General features: G+C 38.4%; 1 protein-coding gene and 1 long non-coding RNA gene across 6 annotated transcripts in view; one reads left to right on the top strand and one right to left on the bottom strand.

Annotated features, from left to right (window-relative positions):
- The window catches only part of AUTS2 (activator of transcription and developmental regulator AUTS2), a 1,115,781-nt gene that overhangs the window by 493,319 nt on the left and 600,193 nt on the right, over nt 1-22,269 (top strand). For 4 of the 5 annotated variants that reach the window (XM_082358515.1, XM_082358514.1, XM_082358518.1 and 1 more), the window contains 2 exons: nt 3,874-3,975; nt 17,967-18,002. In XM_082358515.1, coding sequence (XP_082214641.1) covers nt 3,874-3,975; nt 17,967-18,002 — 138 coding nt within the window. The remainder of the gene's footprint in view (nt 1-3,873; nt 3,976-17,966; nt 18,003-22,269) is intronic. The other variant, XM_082358516.1, reaches the window with a different exon arrangement.
- Nucleotides 1-22,269, bottom strand: part of LOC309612679 — a 531,617-nt gene that overhangs the window by 149,878 nt on the left and 359,470 nt on the right. The window lies entirely within an intron of this gene.

The following is a 22,269-nucleotide window of genomic DNA, read 5'->3' as shown; positions in this document are numbered from 1 at the left end:
TGTCTGACAGCTTAAAATCCTAAGTTTCCTTTAAACTTGAGCCTGGCTTTGGAGGAGAAAAGGGGTGATGTGGGGGTGGATTTTATGTAAGGCTCTCCAAAGAGAATTCGCTGAAGTGCTTTTGCTGGCAGGACACAGGGAAGGCTAGTAAGCTGCTTCCTCTCAGTTTTTCTTGGGGTTTTGCCCTTAGCCTAGAACAACATTTAGTCAGATAACTTACATCAGGGCCACAGGGGTCTCTTGCTGGACCTTGTTGAAGTCATCATTTTCCTTCCATGAAGAAAGATGGAAAAGACCCAAATGCAAAGTCCAGATTTTGTTAAGCCTCTTGAACATTAGGAAAAGTCTTGATGCTCTTATACCCTTAATTCCCACCTAGATGTTTATTTCTCATCTAAGTTGGAGGACTTAGTTTTTATAAACATCTCTTTTTTTAATGATTTTTCTTTTTTTTTAATTTAAATTTTTTTTTTTTTTGGCTGCGTTGGGTCTTTGTTGCTGCGCGCGGGCTTTCTCTAGTTGTGGCAAGCGGGGGCTACTCTTCGTTGCAGTGCGTGGGCTTATTACGGCGGCTTCTCTTGTTGCGGAACGTGGGCTCTAGGGCACGTGGGCTTCAGTAGTTGTGGCTCGCAGGCTCTAGAGCGCAGGCTCAGTAGTTGTGGTGCACGGACTTAGTTTACCGCGGCATGTGGGATCTTCCCGGACCAGGGCTCGAACCTGTGTCCCCTGCATTGGCAGGCAGATGCTTAACCACTGTGCCACCAGGGAAGTCCCTATAAACATCTCTTGATCAAATGTCACCTAATAAGATTTCTTTCTTTGTGAATGCGGTTGGTTACCACAGATGTATTGAAAATATATTCTGTGGAGAATACTAGTCTACCACTGAATCATTATTTCCAGGTTAAATGTAAACATTTAAACAAGCACTAAGAATTAAAATGAAGAGAGCAGTAGGCAGTGGAGACATGGGGTTAGCCCTAGATCTCTTGCCTAATTCTGAGCACATTTCCTCTACACATTTTTTCATCCATACATTGGAGTTAGCTTTACCTGCCTCTACTTAACTCAGAGATCCACTGAGATAAGAGTTCTGACGTTGCTTACGAATTACAGGGCCCACTCCACATACAGATTTTATCATCAGTATAAATATATTTAACATAGACCTTTTAAAACTTGAAAATGTATCATAATTATCAATGAAGAATGAGATGCTTGCTAGAATTTGAAGGCATATGTCAAAAAACAAATATACAGAGAAAGAGCTCTTCAAAGACCATAGTGGAAGAGACAATATCTGAGCTTTAAAAAAGTCTTGACCTGAAAAGTACAGAGAAAGTGAGAGTGAACATTCCAGATTAAGAAAATCTAGTGTGAAGAAGTGTAGGGCAGGAATGGGCATGACATGTTCAGGAAATTGAGAGGAAGTGATGTTCATTTTAGATTAAATTCCCCTTTATTACAAGTATAAAGATGAAAACTTGAAGAGAATGACAATATTCTGAACTTTTATTCCATAGTAATAAGAAAAAACTCATATAGCTTGCATCTGAATTAATTTAGAATTAGCAGGTTTAGCAGTAACTTAGGAGGAAACTAAGTACTTAAGGGCTCAGAAGGATACAAAGTAAAATTAGCATCATTTTTCTTGGTTCCATTAGAGAAGACTTCCTGGAGAAAGGGATTTTAGAAGAGAGTGATAAAAGTGGATTTGTAGAAAGGTTGAAATCAAAAAAGAATGCCCTCTATATAGTGGGGATTTGGCAATAGCTGATTAGATGGTATGACCAAAAGTCAGGTCTGAACTGCAGTCTTTAAAGAGGCACATTAAAGGTACAAGGAATGCTGATTTGGATTCATTCTCCATTCATCTTGGTTCATCTTCCCCCATGGTCCCAGAGTCACATGAAAACCTGCAGGCAAAAGGTTTGCTACCTGTTACCTGTTATGCTCTCTGAAGTTCCCTGCTACCCAGAAATATGGGGCTTGTGTTTTGCTTGAGACTTTGCGTGCTCTGATCCATGCCCCTCTCTCTCCTGTTTCTTCCTATTTCCTCCCAAAAGGAGCTCTCTATTTCAGATAAGACTCCTGATCATTGCTAGCATGTTGCTTTCCCTGCCTTTTCTTTCTAACTTTCTCCCATCAAGAGTATCTTTTCCTCCCCTTTCAGCCGTATGAGCTCAATCTGCTTTTAAAATCCAAGGCTTCAGACATCACCTTTCCTCCTAACATCACTGACTCATGTTTTGGTTATCATTTAGGATGTATGTATTTCCTTGTGTTGCTATATTTGTCTTGCGCTGTCTTTCTCTTGCTAGATTGAGAACATTGTAAAGGTGCTATGTGTTGTAACTTGCATCACATTGCTTGGGTTCTCTGCAAATGTGGTTGGTGATGACATTATAGACTAATGGTCCATATGAATTTGACTCATAGTCTTGTATAGACTAATGGTTTGCCATTGTGTTTTGTGTGTTTGTTCATTTTGAATGGAAAATCAGATCTGGCTAAATGTGTACAACATCCTGAACATGAAAATCAGAGCCAAGTAAATGTGTAGAAACTGCTAAAATGTAAGCTTTGTGTAAGAGCAAAGACTTTTTAATTTGGTTAAGCACCATATCTCTAGCTCTTACCATCAGGCTCAAATGTGGTACTTAATACATATTTGTTGAACGGATGCTGGTTTAATTTACTTAAGCTGTAGGTCTTAATTTGGTATTTTAAAATATCTTTAGAATATTGTCTCAGAAAACAGGATCATTGTCTCCCTAGTGCATAAAGGATAATATACAGAATCTCATCATTTTCTCTGAGGAGAAGAAAACCTTGTTTTATGTTCTGTTTTGTCGTTTCTTTTTTTTTTTTTAAATTAATTAATTAATTTATTTATTTTTGGCTGTGTTGGGTCGTTTCTGTGCGAGGGCTTTCTCTAGTTGCAGCGAGCGGGGGGGCCACTCTTCATCGCGGTGCGTGGGCCTCTCACTGTCGCGGCCTATCTTGTTGCGGAGCACAGGCTCCAGACGCGCAGGCTCAGTAGTTGTGGCTCATGGGCCCAGTTGCTCCGCGGCATGTGGGATCTTCCCAGACCAGGGCTTGAACCCATGTCCCCTGCATTGGCAGGCGGATTCTCAACCACTGCATCACCAGGGAAGCCCCTCTTTTTTTTTTTTTTAATTTATTTTTTTGGCTACGTTGGGTCTTCATTGCTGAGTGCGGGATATCTCTATTTGCAGCGAGCAGGGGCTACTCTTCGTTGCGGTGCACGGGCTTCTCATTGCGGTGACTTCTCTTGTTGCAGAGCACGGGCTCTAGGCCCATGGGCTCAGTAGTTGTGGCTCGTGGGCTCTAGAGTGCAGACTCAGTAGTTGTGGTGCACAGGCTTAGTTGCTCCGCAGCATGTGGGATCTTCCCAGACCAGGGATGGAACCTGTGTCCCCTGCGTTGGCAGGGGGAATCTTAACCACTGCGCCATCAAGGAAGTCTCTGTTGTTTCTTTCTTTCTTTTTTCTTTCCCCAGAAGAGGACAGAGGAAATAAGATGGGAAATCATATTTGGTGTAACCTAGATTGGAAAAATCTCAGGAAAGATTACCCTCCAAGATTTATGTTAAACTTTTCAAGTGTTTATTGAAGGGCTGCTGAGGTCTTTTATCTACATTGACACTTTATGGTAAATGTTTTACTTATCCTACCCTCCACGTTTCTTTCTATGGCAGCTTACCTGGTACTCTTCAGAAGCTGAGAAAAATGCTAAAGATCAGGACCTTAAATTGTTCACTTCTGACAAGGCTTACAGAATAGGGGTGAAGGAGCAGTTGTGTGAGATCACTGACACTTTTCTTTTTTTTCTCTTTTCTTCTGCCTTCAGCTCAAGCCAGGGCAGAACAGCTGCAGGGACAGTGACAGTGAAAGTGCCAGTGGAGAATCCAAGGGCTTCCACAGGAGCAGCTCTCGGGAAAGGCTCAGCGATGTAAGTTAAAAAAAAAAAACTAAACAAAACCACCAGGTCACACATCCCTTGGGTCCGGTTTCAGTTTTCCAACACTCTCATCCCTTCACACCACTTTGTAAATATCCAAGCATTATTACACTTCATCCTTTCTTGGCATATAAATATTTGAGCATTGCTTTGTAGTGCCATTCTGTTTTCTGGTTTGACCTAATATGTGTTTTAACAAATTATAAGGTTGGTGGGAGTATTTGTCAGCTTAGAAACAATAGATTGCAAAAGGAAGTGATAATACTTTTAATATCAGTGTTACAAATGAAAGAAGTAGTCTGGCAGCGCTACAGCTGGGAGATAACATATTTAACTATGGGCTTTTTGTCATTTCTTCATGCATGAGCTTGATTAACGACCTTTTTTTTTTTTTTTTTTATTCCTGCTGGAAGGGATGACTAACCAGCCACTTAAAGAGAAGGAATTAAATTTCCTGACTGATGTCTGGAGGAAAAACCCTCATGAGCACACACCATACCTCTTAAGGGGGTCTGTCAGCCTTCTAGACCTGGCTCTAACCACTCTCCAGCCTCCTGTGCACCAGGCTGAGAACCATCTGGCCCTCTTTGGGCCCTCTTGCATTCTTCCCTAATGTGTCATATACAGGATTCTTGACCCATCTTTGCACCTGAGGGCAACATTTTAAAACTTTCCTTTAAAATAGAACAAGTAGGGAGCAATTTTTAGTAGTGATAACCGAGAAAGGAACATTAACATATTGAGACAGTACTCTTTTTTTCCCCAATTTTTTTGGTTTATTTGCAAAAGAATTTATTACTAGGGGAAGAAAATAATTCCACTGTTGATAAAAAAATAATTTGGATAGCCTTTGAAGAACATTCTCAGAAATAACACCATTTTCCCTTGTGTGGTTAGCATACTCAATTTGGGAAATTTTGTTTTTCTCTTCCCTTCCATTCTCTTTTCTCTTCTCTTCTTTTCCCCTCTCCCTCTCTCCTCCCTGCCATCCTTCCTCCCTCCCTCCCTTCCTTCTTCCCAGCTATAGATTACCCTTCAGTCACCACAGGTGGTGACTTCAGGATTCTAAGCATCTTTTTTCTTTTTAAATTGAGTTATAATTAATATACAGTATTACATTAGTTACAGGTGTACAACATAGTGATTCAGTATTTTTATACATTATGAAATGGTGACCACAATAATCTAGTTTTCATCCATCACCATACAAATTTGTTACGGTGTCATTGACTATATTCCCTATCTGCACATTACATCCCTGTGATGTATTTGTCTTATAACTGGAAGTCTGTTCCTCTTAATTCCCTTCACTGATCTTGTCTGCCCAGCACCCACCCCACAGCCACCTCCCTCCTCTTTGGCAACCACTGCTTTGTTCTCCATATCTATGAGTCTGTTTCTGTTCTGTTTTGTTTGTTCATTTGTTTTGTTTTGTAGATTTCACATATAAGTGAAATCATATGGTACTCATTTTTCTCTGTCTGACTTATTTCATTTAGCATGACACCCTCCCGTCCGTTCATGTTGCTGCCAATGACAAGAATTCATTCTTTTTTATAGCTGAGAAATCTTCCATTGTGTGTGTGTGTGTCTGTGTATCACATCTTCTTTATTCATTTATCTGTTGATGAACATTTAGGTTGCTTCCATATCTTAGCTGTTGTATATAGTGCTGCAATGAATGTTAGGGGTACATAGATGTTTTTGAATTAGTGTTTTTCTTTTCTTTGGATAAATACCCAGAAGTAGAGTTGCTGGATCATATGGTAGTTCTATTTTTAGTTTTTTGAGGGGTCTCCATACTGTTTTCCATAGCAGCTGCACAAATTTACATTCCCACCAGTAGTGCACAGTGCTTCCCTTTTCTCCACATTCTCACCAACACTTGTTTCTTGTCTTTTTGAGAATAACCATTCTGACAAGTATGAGGTGGTGTCTCATTGTGGTTTTGATTTTCATGTCCCTGATGATTAGTGATGTTAAGCATCTTTCATGTGCCTGTTGGCCATCTGTATGTCTTCTTTGGAAAATGTCTATTTAGGTCCTCTGCCTGTTTTTTGATCAGGTTGTTAATTGTTTTGATATTGAGTTATATGAGTTCTTTATACATTTTGGATACCAATCCCTTATCAGATACATCATTTGCAAATATCTTCTCCCATTCAGTAGGTTACCTTTTTGTTTTGTTGATAGTTTCCTTCACGGTGCAAAAAGCTTTTTAGTTTGATGTAGTCCCATTTGTTTATTTTTGCTTTTTTTGTTGCCCTTGCCTGAGGAGGTATATCCAAAAAAAAAAAAAAAATGCTAAGACTAATGTCAAAGAGATTACCACCTGTGTTTTCTTCTAGGAATGTTATGATTTCAGGTGTTATATTTAAGTTTTTAATCCATTCTGAGTTTATTTTTCTATACAGTGTGAGAAAGTGGTGCAGCTTCATTCTTTTGCATGTTGCTGTCCCGTTTTCCTAACACTATTTATTAAAGTAACTGTTTTTTCCCTATCATATATTCTTGCCTCCTTTGTCATAGATTAATTGACCATATGAGTGTGGGTTTATTTCTGGCATCTCTGTTCCATTGACCCATGTGTCTGTTTTTGTGCCAGTACCATACTGTGTTGATTACTATAGCTTTGTAGTATACTTTCAAGTCTAGGGGCATGATGCCTTCAGCTTTGTTCTTCTTTCTCAGTATAGGCATATAGACCAATAGAATAGAATTGAGAGTTCATAAATAAACCAATATATCTATGGCCAAGTAATTTTTGACACAAGTTTACATCCATTCAATTGGGAAAGAATTTTCTCTTCAACAGGTGGTGCTGGGACAACTGGTTTTTCCCATGCAAAAGAATGAAGTTGGACCCCTACATCACACCATGTACAAAAATTAACTCAAAATGAATAAATGACCTAAGTATAAGAGCTAAAGCCATAGAATTCTTACAAGAAAACATGTGGGCAAATCTTCATGACCTTGAATTTGGCAGTGGGTTTTTAGCTGTGACATCAAAAGCACAACCAACAAAAGAGGAAATACATACGTTGGACTTCATCAAAATTAAATACTTTTGTGCATCAATGGGCATTATCAAGAAAGTGAAAAGAAAAGCTACAGAATGGGAGAAAAATATTTGAAAATCATATAACTGATAAGTGTTTAATATCCAGAATATGTAAAAAGCTCCTAACTCAACAACGAAAAGATAAACAACAGAATTCAAAAATGGGCAAAGGGCTTGAATTGACACTTATGCAAAGAAGATATACAAATGACCAATAAGCACATGAAATATGCTCATCATTATAGTCCTTAGGGAAATGCAAACCAAAACCATAATGAGATATCACTTCACAGCTACTAGGATAGTTATAATTTTAAAGAATGGAAAATAGCAAGTGTTGGCATGAATATAGAGAAATTGAAACCCTCGTACATGCTGGTGGGAATGTAAAATGTTGCAGCCACTGTGGAAAACAACTTGGCAGTTCCTCAGAAAGCTAAACAGAGAATTACCATACACCTCACCAATTCCAATTTTAGGTATATACCCAAACACCAGGTACTTAAAGAGATACTTATATGCCAGTTTTCATTGTAGCATCATTTATAATAACCAAAAAATAGAAACGTCCCAAGTGTCCATCAGCAGGTGAATGGATGAACAAAAAGTGGCATATATGGACACTAGAATATTAGCCATAAAAAGGAATTAAGTTCAAACCTTGAAAACATTATGCTAAGTGAAATAATCTAGACATTAAAGGATAAATATTGTCTGATTCCACTTACATGAGGTATCGAGAATATATCGAGAATATGCAAATTCCTAGAGACAGAAAGTAGAAAGGGAGTTACCAGGGACTAGTAGTAGGGGTGGGGGACTGTGCGAGATGGGAGTTATTGTTTAATCGTAACAAAATTTCTGTTTGTGATGATGAAATAGTCTTGGAAATAGTTTTGATGATTGCATAGCATTGTGAATGTAATTAAGGCCACTGAATTGTATACTTAAAAATGGTTAAAATGTTAACTTTGTTATATATATATATATTTATTTTACCATAATAAAAAATTTAAAAAATATTAGGGCTCTAACAATCCTGCCAATCTCGTGTCAAGCCAATCTATGATATACTTTGAGTTTATATTGCTTATTATTAAAATTCATATTTCTTGCAACACTATTAAAAGATTGAAGAAGGAGAAATGACACACATAAAAAAAAGGAAGAAAAAGAAGTAGTTGGCTTTTAGTGAGTTGTTTCAAAACCTCCAGTCACTATTTCCTTCACGTGAGCAGTTGTGAGGTTGCAGGGTCTTACCTCAGGGCCATTGCAATCTAAAATCTTCTGAGATGAAAGCCTTTGACAAGTCAAGCCACAAAATGACTCTTTTGGATATCAGGGCAACATCTACCCACACAATGTTTTAAAGAATAAAGATGCTTCCATTTTTTCTTAAAAGGGAATTAGTAATTAATTACTTTAATGACTATCAGAAAATGAGGAGGTGGAGTTTGTTAAAATATCTCCATGTCTCTCATCACCATGCTTGTGCTTTCATTACTTTCTTGAACATATGGAAAATAGTTATTATTAACCATTTTAATGCCCTTAATCTACTAATTGTGTCATCTGTGTCATTTCTGAGTCTGTTTCTATTGATTGGTTTTTCTCCTCCTTATGGATTGTATTTTTCTGGCTTTTTTGCATGCCTGACACTTTTTTGGGGGGGATGCCAAATATTGTGAAGTTTTTTTTTGTTGAGCGCTGGGTATTTCTGGTTTCCATAAATATTCTTAAGCTTTATTCTGGGCTACTATTATGCCACTTGGAAATAATATTTTGATTTTTTCTGAGGTTTATTTTTATGCTTTTCTGGGTGGAACATTCAGAACAGCCTTTAGCCTAAAGCTCATTTTTCCCCAGTACTGAATACTCTGCCTAATTCCTGATGTGTTACAAGGTTTTTCCACTCTGGCTGGTGGGAATACCAGTTGTTCCCTGCCCTCTGTGACTCTGGCAATCGTTCTACCTGCTCCTTTTCAGTGGTCATTTCCCTTGCCTTGGGTACTTTTCACCCACAGGTGTGCTGATATGGACTCAGGTGAAGATGAGAGGGAAGCCTTCTGCAGGTTTCCTGATTGTCTCACTGTGGGCCTCTCTTTTCTCCCATCCTCTGCTTTGCAAATTCCAGCTGACTTGGCTTCCTCTTACTATCAACTCTGTCTTCTCAACTCAGGGATGCTTCTGGGATCCACCTGGGTTACCCCCAACCACCCGACTATGGCATGAAAATTCTCTTCAGACAGTAAGCTGGGGCAACTGTAAAAATTATTTCATTTGCTTTCTGTCTCTCTAAGATCACTGCACTGCCTATTGCCCAACTTCTAAAAAACCTTTTTTTCCACATATTTTGTCTAGTTTTTTAGTTGCTTAAGGTGTTAGAGTGAATTTGATCCCTGTTAGTCCAGATTGCCCACTCTGGATTTTCAGCTGAGATAAAACTCCCTTTAAGTCTTCCACTCACTTTAGTGGTATTTTTAGGAGCTGTGGCAGTTAAGACTTACTCTCAAGTGCAGCTAATCAAGATAACTGTATTATTCCAGCTTTGTTTTTTTTTTTTTTAATTGGACAGGCAAAAAGAGTAAAAATGAAGAATTCCAGTGTGGCTGGAGAATTTAACTCATGCGTGAAGCTTAAAAACCATATGTGCTTGGTTTTTCTAAATTACATATCTCCAAACTACATTGCCGGAAGGGAATAATAGTCTACCAGGACTCTCACATTGATCAAGGAGACATAGTAACTTGTTTAGATTAGTCACTAAGGAAAAAGGTAAGGGAAATAATTGAATATATAAATATTCTTAGTGAGTTATTCAAGGGGGAAAATATTGCTTCTGACTTACACAGAATTTTGTAAGTGAGGAAGTTTTCAGAACTCAGGGCCTAAACTTAGTAAATAAAAGCCTCAAATTTTGAAGTGATCATAGGCATTCGTTACAAACAGACCAAGTTTTAACAGCTATTTTGCTATTTATTATCCATGTGACCTTGAGCAAAAATCTTGATCTTTCCAAGCCTTGGTTTCTTTATCTGTGAAATGGGGGTCATTTCATCTACCTTGCTGGGTTTCTTTTAAAAGATTACCTGGTACTGTGTGTTTGAATCACGTGACAGTTCTTGGCATACCCAGTGTGCTCATAAGTATTTATTCCCTTTCTTTCTGCATCAGATTTACACCTACCTTAGGAGCCTTCTCTATCCTTTCTGATTTGAATTCCCTTGTAGTGGTCAATTCGACAAGACCTGCTTATCTCAATCATGACAAACACCATTCTTCCTCCCAAATAAAATCCTCATTATTCTCTGTCTCCTTACCTATTTTTCTCAAACTTGAGCTCCCTCTCTTATTTCCTTGTCTCCGTATTGGATCCCAGAGCTAGTATCTTCAAAATCGAGCCCTGTTCCTTCCACTATCTTACTTATCCTGTTTACTTCGTCACTCTGCTTTATTTACTGACTTTATTTCTGAAGAGGCATTTGGCTATGATTATCCTCTCCTTGACATGACTGATGCTTCAGATGCCCTCATCATTTCTTACACAGATGATTCCTGTGGCCTCTCAGTGATATAATCTGATGCATCTCTGTTTCCTTTGCCCTGTACTCGACAAAGCTTCCACAGTTGTTTTTCTAAGAGTCAGAACTCACTGTTAAACTTTCTTCTTTAAGATCCTTTGCAGGCACACTCCTGAGGTTATAAGCAGAGCTCTCCACTAGGACATATGAAGCTACCTCTTCATCCTCCCTCTCTCCCTCTACTTCCCAATGGTTTGTACCTTATACTTGTTCCTTCTGGACCGCTCTTTTTTTTTTTTTTTCTTAAATAATATAAACTATCAAATTTTCCTATTTTTGTTTCTTTTGTCTCCTTGTCTTCTTCTTTTCTTTTCTCTCTTTTCCTTCTGCAGCCCCTATGTCACTTCCTCTAGCAAACTCTTCCTACCACCCTGTGGAAGTAAACATTTTTAATGCTTTATTCAGATAACTACCTGGATATGACTCTAGTGTCTCTCTGAAAGAATTTTGGATCAGGATTTTAATTATGAAAAGGCAGACAAATATTTCATACTTTTAAAACTTTCAAGATGTTGAAGGAATTGAAGCATTTCAGAAATTAGGTGAAAAGGGATTGAATTCTAGTAAGTATTGTGCTACACAGTTCTCTAATCTTATTGTTCTGTAGCTCTTTAGTCCATTTAATATCACAGTTGAGGCGTTTCTTCTGCTGCTTCTTGAGACACCCCTTCTACCTCGAATCTCCCAAGTTTGGGGGGTTTTATTGATTTACCTATGCCACTGTGCCATTATCCATCCATCTATGCAAGCATCTTTCCTAGCCTCCTTTTTCCCACCCAACACCCAAACATTTATTGTCAGGTTTACTAGTTACTGTTAAGGAAGAAGTAGACAAAGGCCACGCCATCAATGAACTTCCCTGTATTTAAGAAGAAAATCTAATCCAGACCTGTGACAGACTCTTGATATTCTGTTTCTCCTTTCTTTTCTTTTTCTGTTTTTGCCAGATTTTCATTTCCCCTACCACTTTGTTTATGCCTTTTGCCTTTCCTGTATCATGTTTTTATGTGTTTTCTTGGATAGTCAATGTTTTGATTGTCCAGAAATATTTATCAAATACCTTTTAAGTGTCAGGTATAGTTCTGGGCACTTGAGATTGAATGGTGAACAAGTTGAAGCCTCTGCCCTCATGAAGCTTCTACTCTATTGAGGGAGGCAAATAGCAAACCTGTGAACAAACGATAACATTGTTTTTGATATGTAATACATTTTGTGAAGTAAACTAAACAGTATTGGGGGGTAGCAGGGTGTGTGCTGCCACTTTAACTGGAGTGATTGGATTAGTCCTTTCTTTCTTTCTTTCTTTCTTTTTTTATATTTATTTATTTATATGTTTGCACCGGGTCTTAGTTGTGGCTCGCGGGCTCTTTAGTTGCGGCATGCGAACTCTTAGTTGTGGCATGCATGTGGGATCTAGTTCCCTGACCAGGGATTGAACCTGGGCCCTCTGCATTGGGAACACAGACTCTTATCCACTGTGCCACCAGGGAAGTTCCTGGATTAGTCCTTTCTGTTTTGGTGATTTTTGAACTGAAGCCTGAATGACGAAAGGAAGGAAGAACATCTAGGCAACAGGAGTGACAAGGTCACGGCCCTGAGTCAAGACATGTTTAAGGGGAAGAAAAAAGGCCAGTGAGGCTAGAGCAGAGTGAATGAGCACAGGGGCTGGTCACATAATATCTTCTAGCTCATGGTAAGCAGGCTATGTACTGTATTAGTTTCCTGGGTGGCTGTAATGCATGACCACAAGCCGGGGAGCTTAAAACAACAGAAATCTATTATTTCGTAGTTTGTAAGGCTAGAAGTCCAACATTAAGGTGTCAGCAGGGCCATGATTTCTCTGAAGTCTCCAGAGGGGAGTCTTTCGTGTCTTCTCCTAGCTTCTGATGGCTTCTCACAATCCTTGGTGTTCCTTGGCTTATAATGACTTCACTTCGATGTGTGCTTCTCTTCACATGGGCTTCTACTCTATTTGTAGCTCTGTATGTCTTCTCTTCTTATAAGGAGAGCAGTCATTGGATTTAGGGCCCACCTTAATCCAGTATGACCTCAACTTAATTACATCTGCAAAGTCCCTATTTCCAAACAAGGTCATTATATCAGTCAGGGTTCTCAAGAGAAACAGAGCCAAAAGGATGTATAGACATATACAGTTATGGAGGCTGACAAGTCTCAAAATGTGTAGTCAGCAAGCTGGAGTCCTAGGAGAGCTGATGGTTAGATCCAGTCTGAGTCCAAAAGTCTGAACAAACCCTAAAGATGAGAAGGATTGACACCCAGGAAAAGTCTGTGTTTCAGTTTGAGTCTAAAAGCAGGAAAAAACTGTTGTCCCAGCTTGAAGGCTGAGTCAGAGGAATTCCCTCTTATTCTGAGTATGATCATCCCTTTTGTTCTATTAAACTGATTGGGTGAGGCCCACCCTAGGGAAGGCTTTACTCAGCCTGTTGATTTAAATGTTAAACTCATCCAAAAACACCTTCATGGTAACACCCAGAATAATGTTTGAGCAAATATCTGGGTACCCAGTGGCCTAGTCAAGCTGACGCATAAAATTAACCCTCACAATCACATTTTGAGGTTCCAAGCAGGCCCTATAATTTTAGGGGAACACTATTTAACCCACTATATAGGTTAGTATTTAAAAAGCCTCTCAAAGATGTTAGAAGGAATTGTTAACAATTTTTACTTTAAAATGTTTACTTTTCCTTTTATATGAAGAAATGCAGGTAAAAATGAGCACAAGGATGAAATTAGGGAAAGAAGGTGGAAGGCTGTTGAATATAGATGAGAGCTGATAACAGTTGGAAATGGGTTATAACAGAGGGTTGAAAATTGAATTTGGAAGTGACCATTTCCATACCTGATGCTTTTTTCAACTTGTGCCCCCATTTTCCTTCCACTGGTAGCTCATTTCTCCATTTAAATATATTTTGCATCTTTGTAAGTTATTAGTAATCTTATCTCCAAGGCACATTTCTTAGGATTAAGATTTTAGGTTCTTTTAATTGTCATTGCTTTCTAAACCACTACAGAAAGTAATTGAGCTTGTCTTGTGACCTTTGTAAGAAACATAGTTGGCCAAGTGATTCTTAGCATGATCCTTCTGCTTTTTACTCCCAAGAGAGAAAAGCATAACATGGAGGTGGGTAGGCAGGGATGTCAGACACAAATGATGATTTGGAAGAATTTTAAATTATTCTATTTAAATTAGCCCTAGGGTCAGAGCATACATTTTCCTCTAGGGGTGGAATGCACATCTATCCCATACTTAGGGAGCCTTAATAGTAGCCATGGCCTCTTTGTGTAGATCTCTAATGAATGGAGTACATCTATTTTGGATGGATAATCAATTTTTGAAATCTCTTGTTGTAGGTAAACTGTTAAAACAGAGATGTTAACTTCATGAGTTTAATGAGTAGCTTCAATGATGACTTAGTGACAGAGATGGAAAGAGAGTCAGGTGGAGGGCAGTGAGAAGAGTAGAATGAGCATTTAATGAATATCCACTTGCAGACTTGAATGTTAGCAGCAACATTCTCCTTCCTGGAAAATGTCTTTCAACTGCGCATCCCATTACTGTTCCTGCAGCCCATGTAGCTTGGAGATTGAGGCAGAGTGTGTTTGTAAGAAAGCTCTCCTTTGCCATGTAATGAGACTGAGGTGGGTAATTTGCAGAGATTGCTGGAGCAGTGGTCAAATCTGGAAAAAAAAAAACCCAGAATGAAAAGACCATGTTAAACAGGAGATAGCTTATAATGAGCCCGGAAATCACATATCAGATAGCCAGCTGGCTGGAATTTCTTCACGTTCTTGTCTTCTCATGCAAACTGCTAAATACGTTCTCTTGCTCTATTTTCTCAGTCTCTCTATACCTCTCATTTCTACCTAATGCATTGAAAATATGAATGAATTGGCAACTCTACCACTTGAAGAAATAAGAATGAAGCCTTTTTCATTATTCAGCAGACATAGTTGCCTAAACATGTGGGCATATGGTATTATTTCAAATGCTTTTGAATCCAAGGATGCTTTTATTTATTGCATTTTTTAAAAAAATCTCCTTTTAGTCTTTCAACCCTCATTTTGACTCATAGCCTTTTTTAGATTCTATGGCCACTTTTGCTATATAGTTTCGACAGAGTATGCCTTCTCTCTCCAAGCAAGAAAAATGGAAGACCCTTCCTCTCATTATAAATTGGGGAAACACAGAAAGTTAAAATCAACTTGATTCCATGAAATGGTTCAGTGGTCAGGGCATCACCACCTGTCTGCTTTCCTAAGCCTTTAATCTCTTGGTGTCTGTCTCTTCTTCTATCACATGAGAAAACAATGACAATCCCTAGATGCACATCTGTAAGCAAATAGCTAACATAATATATTTCTAACAATATAAGAGCTGTTTTAAAATATTTATTTCATTCTTGTAGCATAATCTGTTGTTGCCCACGGTTTAAGGTGTTCATGGATTTTGTGACTCAGAAAAATGTTAAAGCTATCAAATATTGGCAGCTATATTTAGATACAGACTTAGATTAGGTATATATGACCGAAACTCTTCTGGGCCTTTTGGATAGCAAGGCCTCAGGGATGTGATATGTGTCCTGAGCTACCAGTGAAACCCTGACTCCTGCCTGTTGCTGGTCTCAGAACTTCTGTTATACCTTTGTATGAGGGTGGAGGTCCTGCTGGTGACCAGGAATAGCGTCCCACTAAATACAGGGCCATAGCAGATTCTTGGGCTTACAGAACTGGACAAGGAGAAATCTCTTTATTTCAGGGATATTTCTGTTCAAATTCTCCAGTGATGATTAAAGGGAGTTGGCAACTGGCCAAGAAAAATGTGATGGGGAAGAGAGAGGGAAGGAAATGTCAATGCTGTGGACATTTGGCAAAGTAGATTAGAAGGGTTTTTCTACGAAGTTTTCTGCCAGGTCCAGAAATTGTAACTTAATGCCACAAATCTTTTTCTATTTTAAAAAAAGAAAAGGTGAGTCCAGTGGGTTGGCAAATGTGGGTAGCCTTTGACTCTAAGATTCTTTATGCTTTCTAGCAAATGCTGAAACTCCAGCAGACCTTTAATGTACACGAGGATCTAGTGTCTGTGTTCCTTCATGTGTGTGTCTGTGTTTGTGCGTGCGTGTGTGTGGGGGGGGTGTTACAAGGCAGGGTGCTTAAATGCTTTGTTGCATTATGTTAATTCCTCGGCAGTGCAATCAAATTCATGTCGTAATTAAAGCTGTCAGTTGGAAGGCAAGCCAATCGCCACAAAAACACAGCATAACAAATGAAGTGAAATGATTCTGCGTGTAGCTATACAATGCTTCGCCAGGCATGAAATTAAATAAGTAATTTGATGTTGACATCAGAAATTGAAATGATACCCACTGTTCCCTCATTCAGTCAAACCTGCATAAACAACAGCCAGAACAAATATGCACAACAAAGCTGTTTTCTCCACCCAGCTCCCTGAGTAATGTACAATATATATGCAAAATGAGTATAACAGAGCTTCCCAAGACCAGAAGGATGTAATTTTCTTTGGTATACAATAAGATGATACGTATGTGGGGGTGGGGAGGTGGGTTTGAAGGATTCCTTCTGCTTCTGGGATAAAATACATTTGCAGAAAGGGGGAAAAATACTGAAATTAACAAACCCCATGCTCTCTCTCTGAGAAATTCATCCTAAAGTGAATTTACCTCCCCGGGGCATGACTCAGGCTAGTGGAGACCTAACTTGGCTTTTGCCTTCCTCTGTTCCACGGAGGGGTGTAGGTGCCGAAAACAGGTGATGCTGTCACATGGCTAATCACTGCTGAGAAGCTGTCTCCATGACTACTGTGGATATCCCTACATACTGTTTATGGGATCAAGAATGCAACAGGATTTTTGAAAATCAAGTCCATTGTACAGGATCACGCATCTAGCATTCTTTATTCCCCTGAGCCTGTCTGGAACACTGAGGGGAAGAAAGTTTTGCTTTGGGAGCTGCATTTAGGAGCATACTGTCCTTGTTTGATGCGGATGCTGTTTGTACTTACAGCACTATTATTTCCTTCTCAAAGCCAGTGTAAAATTAAGAATCACATCTACTGTATTTTTGGAGATATTAAATTCACCTGAGCCCCACTCCCATACAGTCCATTCATTCATTCATTTGTTTTTACACTAATTCAACAAATACTTATTAAATGCATCCTGTGTGCAAGGCATTGAGCTAAGCTCTGGGGAAGCCATGATGAGTCGAGCAGATGGTCCCTGCTACCTGTGGTTTGCAGAGTAGGGACAGGACATTTCGGTGGAACAGTTAGAGGTTACCTGAGTAACTGTTGCATCACCATGGAAGTGCGGTCCCTCCATGGAGGGTGTAACAGCTGACCCAAGCTAGGCAGGGAGAGGCCTTGCTGGCGCAAGGATGCTTAGCTGAGACCCGAGGGCTGCCTCAGTGTTCGCGTTCTTTTTGTTTCAAACTTATTTGGGGCCTCTCTTGTTCATAAAGAGGACACTAAAAATTAAAGAATTTGTAATGAGAGATTTTAGAAAAAAACAAACATACAAAAACAGACAAGTTTAAAGCACAAACCAAGTTCTGCTTTGGGGGTCTCTTTCCCCTAAGGAGTGATGCCGCATGTACCCTTCAGCATCACTGTTCTTTAATTCCCTGTGTGTGAGAACTATGGAAGCCTAAATTGATAATTTTTGTGACTAAAACCTTTAGAAAAATGGTGCTTTTCACTACTTCCCTTTATCCACACATTCTTTGCATTTTAGTCTACTAATTATGTTTACAAAATGTCTCATTTTTGAAAAGAACTCTGTGTGTACTAACTGGTGCCTTGAGGGGATAAACTGGCAAGTAGGTCACACACTGGAAAAGTCATCCAAACCCACTGGGCTTTTTATTTTCAAGTCAGTCTGGGCTTTTTCCTCTTGCCTGCCCCTTTGCGGCCACAAAACTGAGTAGCTTGAGACCAGGGCATTGAATGTCAGCAAGTCAGGGAGGCAGGCTGATGTGTGTCTGTTTAGTCTCAGTGCAGGGCGAAATGCCATCATTAATTCATTACCCAGCTGCCTGTCAAATAAATTGGCAATTACATCCACCGCAGAATCTTGGAATTCAGTAAATAGCACGTTAGCATCTCTGAGTTGTTGAGAGATGTAAAGGGGAAAATTAAGCAACACGGTGTTTGTATCAGTAGCAGATGACAAGGGGCCACGTATACAGGCGATGTGGTGTAGTGATGAAAAGCCTGCGAAGGACTGGTAATGAGCTGTGTGGATTGGAATGTGTTAAAAACCATTGCTGATTTTCCACTTTGTCTTTATGCTTTCTTGCAGAGTTCAGCTCCTTCCAGCTTGGGAACAGGCTACTTCGTAAGTTTATCTCAACTTCCACATGTGTGCCTCGTACTGGCATTGATTTACTTGTATAATGTATGCTCATTAGGATGTGAAAAAAATCCAAGAAATTCCCTCTCAGTCCTAAAGAGCAGACTGATGTCCATCCTTTTACTAAGAGTTGTTTCACTTTTAAAATACATAACCTGCTGGGCTCTAGGGATCACAAGTCAGTCTGTGATGTGGGCCTGGTTCCCAGCACCGAGAACATTTGCTCCTTACCTGGCAGTGTACGGGGGATACAGGGAAACGTGATTGCCTCGTGCCACCTTTCCTACAAAATTGTGTTTTTAGTGAGAAGTGTCGTGTGGTGGACAGAATTCAATTTATGCATTGAGGTATATATTCATTTTAAGATCTCTTGAAGAACTTCCCCACATATACAATGAATTGCCATTTTTTAATTTTGATGAGAGGTGGTGTTTTAATGGATGTTTTCCCTCACAGTCTGAGTAGGTGGCCTTTAGACTTTTTTTTCTTCAATCATTAAACTCCTCATTTTATCAAATATAGATGTATTATTTCATTTCAAGACCTTATTTCTGTCCTTTGAGAAGGGTGTGGATGGTGACATACCTCAGGGCTTATCACAACGTTTCTCATTTATAAAGAAATTGTCATTTCATTTCTTTTATCTATAGCTAAATTACCCTTCTTGGATTCAATAATACTTTTCACGGTATAAATAAAAAAGAATTATAAATAGACATTATTTACACAACAGGATAACATGCCAGTGTAGACATTTGTTGTAGTATTTAGAGGAATTTAAGGAATTTAAAGGAATATGATTTACGTTCCAAATGACAAACACTGATACTCTAATATCTGCTCAGCATTTTCTGAGAAAATAATGAAATCATGAAAATAATGTGGAAAATAATTACTGATTCAGTTTCGTTGCCTTTAAATTTCTTCCCTCTAAAATGCTAATTACTCTGGTTTTCTTCTGCCCACACATTTCTCTCCATACATTTATGTTAAATTCATGAAAACAAGCATCATTTCATTGAATAATAAGTCTTTTCCAAGCTTGGAAGAAGTGGCATTTTCTAAATGTTGATTTTTTTTTTTTTTTTTTTTGTCTTAATCTATGATACGAGGAGAAAAAGGGTAAAGTTTTTTTTGGTACCTGCTTAATACAGTCAGCACACATCATTGCTCCTTATTATGGTTGAATATTCATGCTTACAGAAACAAGCAGGATGCTGAAACAGGATCCTGCTTCAGCAGTTGAAATAACAGAAGTATTCCCATCTGCCATCTCTTCACACCAGGCTGGATGTGGGTTGAGATGTTGGAAGTAAAATCTGGAGACTGCCAATGTTTATTCTCTATCCAAAAGCTAAATTCCCCCTCTTTGCTTTCTTCAGCAGAAGAAGGCCAATGCCACTGACTCAGCCTTTGATCACTTCTAGACTGAACATTCTAATATATATATATTTAACTGTCAGTATGAGCACTCTGAAAGAAGAAAGTCACCTCTAGAAGCACTGAGAATTTTACTATGCTTTTGGTCACTTATTTTTCTAATTCCAGGAATGTTTATTTTAATTCTCTAATGATAGGTTCCTGTGAAAAAAGAGTCTTTGCAATTATGAATCTCAAATAAATTTTACACTTACACAATTTTTGATGAGTATAAAAGCTTTTTTCTTATTTTGGGAAAATTATTCTTAATATTACTTTGCTTATATATAAAAAATCTGTAGTATTATTAGCTTACATGAAGAAGATACATACCAGATGTATGTTCAGCTCTCAACTATGACAAAAATGCTCTACTTAGAATGTGTTTCCAATAATGAGATTATTATGTTATCAAAGTGCAAAATCCACTGATATTATTGCCAAGTCCTCATCAAAAAGTGTCTTCTGTTTCAATTTTCATATCAACAATGTCACGTGTAATACTTAATTTCAGGTACTAACTTCAGCATTGGTGAGTTTCACACTTCTAAGTGGAAAATAGTATATTCACAACTTTTAGTAGTTTCAGGCCAACATATTCTTTGCACTGTGTTTTATGATGTATGATGTCATAATAACCTTTACTTAAGTCTGTAATGAAGGTTCAGCATCAGGTAAGTGGAATGGTGATACTTCGACTTTAATCCTCTTCAGCATCTCTTTGAAGTGGGGACGGAGGCAAATCACCTGCAGAGTCAAAGAGCTATTAATGCAATTGAACCATAATGTGAATTCTGGTATAAGAAAACTGAAGGCACTCACCTCTTGAGTTTAACAACCTGGAACTGTTTTCTTAAATACTCTCCCTTGCCCCAACGTTACTCTAACTTCAGAATCTTCTTTCATTTAGACTGTATGCTCCTGTAGAGCTTTTAGTGAACTAAGGTAAAATGCTGATCATTGTGTGTGCTAATAAAATAGATGCCCACCTACCTATATGCACGTGCATGTGTATGTGTACACACACACACGTGTGTGTACCTTATCCACAGCCAGTATATTTTACTTTTCTTTCCGTTCTTTTCATTTATCAGTTGTGGTAAGTTAAGGGTTTTAAGAAGAAACCTTTGTTTTTGATTTAGTTGTATTTGTTTATATCTCCTTGGTTTTGTGTTCCAAAGATGTCTGCTTAGGTCTGTCACTTTTCCAATCCATTTATAAGCTGAAGATTTGAGAAATGAGAACAGGAGCTAAAATCAGTATTTACATAAGCATATTGCAAAGAATTCTTAAAGTAGACAAAATAGAGAAGGATTGGAACAAACTTTTCACATTTTTGGGAGCTTTGAATAATGTGGGTGTTATATACACAGAGAGACACACATATATATTCATTACATACTCATGCCCAGCTCATATTCTAAATATAAATGGAAGTATAGACTAGTTGGAATCTATTTGCTTTTTTATTTTTTTGGCAAGAGTACGAAAACTTGCTGGAATGTGTAGGATTTTCTTTTTTTTTTTTTTTTTAGACATTGATGCAGTGAACACATTTTCTTTACTTTCTTCTTTTACATGTATTTGAAGTTTTATTATACATAGTGTACAATTAAGAATTTAGAGACAGAATGATATGAAGACTACTGTGTGCCCTTGGGTGAATTATTTGATGTCTCTGAGTCTGTTTCCTCATCTTTATCTACCTAAGAGAGTTGTGATTATTAAATAAGATATTTAATGCACGCAAAACAGCTCTCATTAATAGGAAATAATATGTATTCTCTTCTGTTATTCCCACTGTAGTGTGTGATGGAATAAACTTGGCCTCATTAAGTGGTTGTGCAATGTTGTGGTGGTAGAGGATTACCACTAGAAATTCATGATAAAAAGTAAATGTTGTAATTTATAACTGTAGGATAGGAATATTTTATTCTCATTACATTCTTCTCGTAGCTTTCTCAGGAGTCTAGGATTTTGTGTTTGGTCAGCTGTATATCAGTTTACTCCATATAGAAACATAAAACAAATATGGAATTCCTTCTCTGTGATCCTCTATGATCATGATGAGGTTGGAATGAAATATTCTATAGGCTGTCCACATATTATGGTTGTTTAATTTGTCTATTAAAGTTATTTGTTGATTTTCTCCCTTAGACTTGAGGCATTTAAAGACTGCTGATAGCTCTTGGGGTTGGGCTGGGAGGTTAAGAAAGACCTGTTCAACATATTCAAGTTTATGAGGTTGTGTCACATGCTTGCTGCTCTCTGTCACTAAAAAGTGGATGCCCTAGCCTACCTGAATGAAGTAACTGAAGGCAGTAGAGTGAGAAGACCAGTAAAAACATCTCATAGTTGCCAGAGGTCTGGTGTGTCATCACAGGAAAGATCCGGACTCACTCTTTACAAGCACTTGACTCCATAAGCTGGTAGTTGGGAGCTACCATTGGTGTAGCGGTAAGTTACTTGTCAGGCTGAACTTGATCCCTGGTGTTGTTTTATTTAGGTGACAGGTCCTGCCTGCTTCTCTGGATAATTTTCAGCCTTCTTCCAGGTTTGAATTTAAGTGTCTTAGGCCCATAGTCTCAAAGAGCTTGGATCCTGCTTTTGTACACTCCAGTGATACAGAGCTTTTTCTTAATGGTTCTCAACTAATATTTTTCATCCTCCTCATTTGACTCACATCTAGTAATATACACTCTTTATCAAGGAAACCAACCCACTTCTACCTGGTGATTTAAAAAAACTACCACATTATATAATAAAGGGGAATTGTGTAGTGGTACACATCTTAAAATGGGATTTGTGTTTTACTGTTTTCCTGTGCTGTAGA

The sequence above is a fragment of the Balaenoptera borealis genome (genome assembly GCF_965194805.1).
Source record: "Balaenoptera borealis genome assembly, chromosome: 16".
NCBI classification, from domain to species: Eukaryota; Metazoa; Chordata; class Mammalia; order Artiodactyla; family Balaenopteridae; genus Balaenoptera; species Balaenoptera borealis.
The sequence above is the reverse complement of the archived record's forward strand: the minus strand, read 5'-3'. Positions and strand labels throughout refer to the sequence as shown.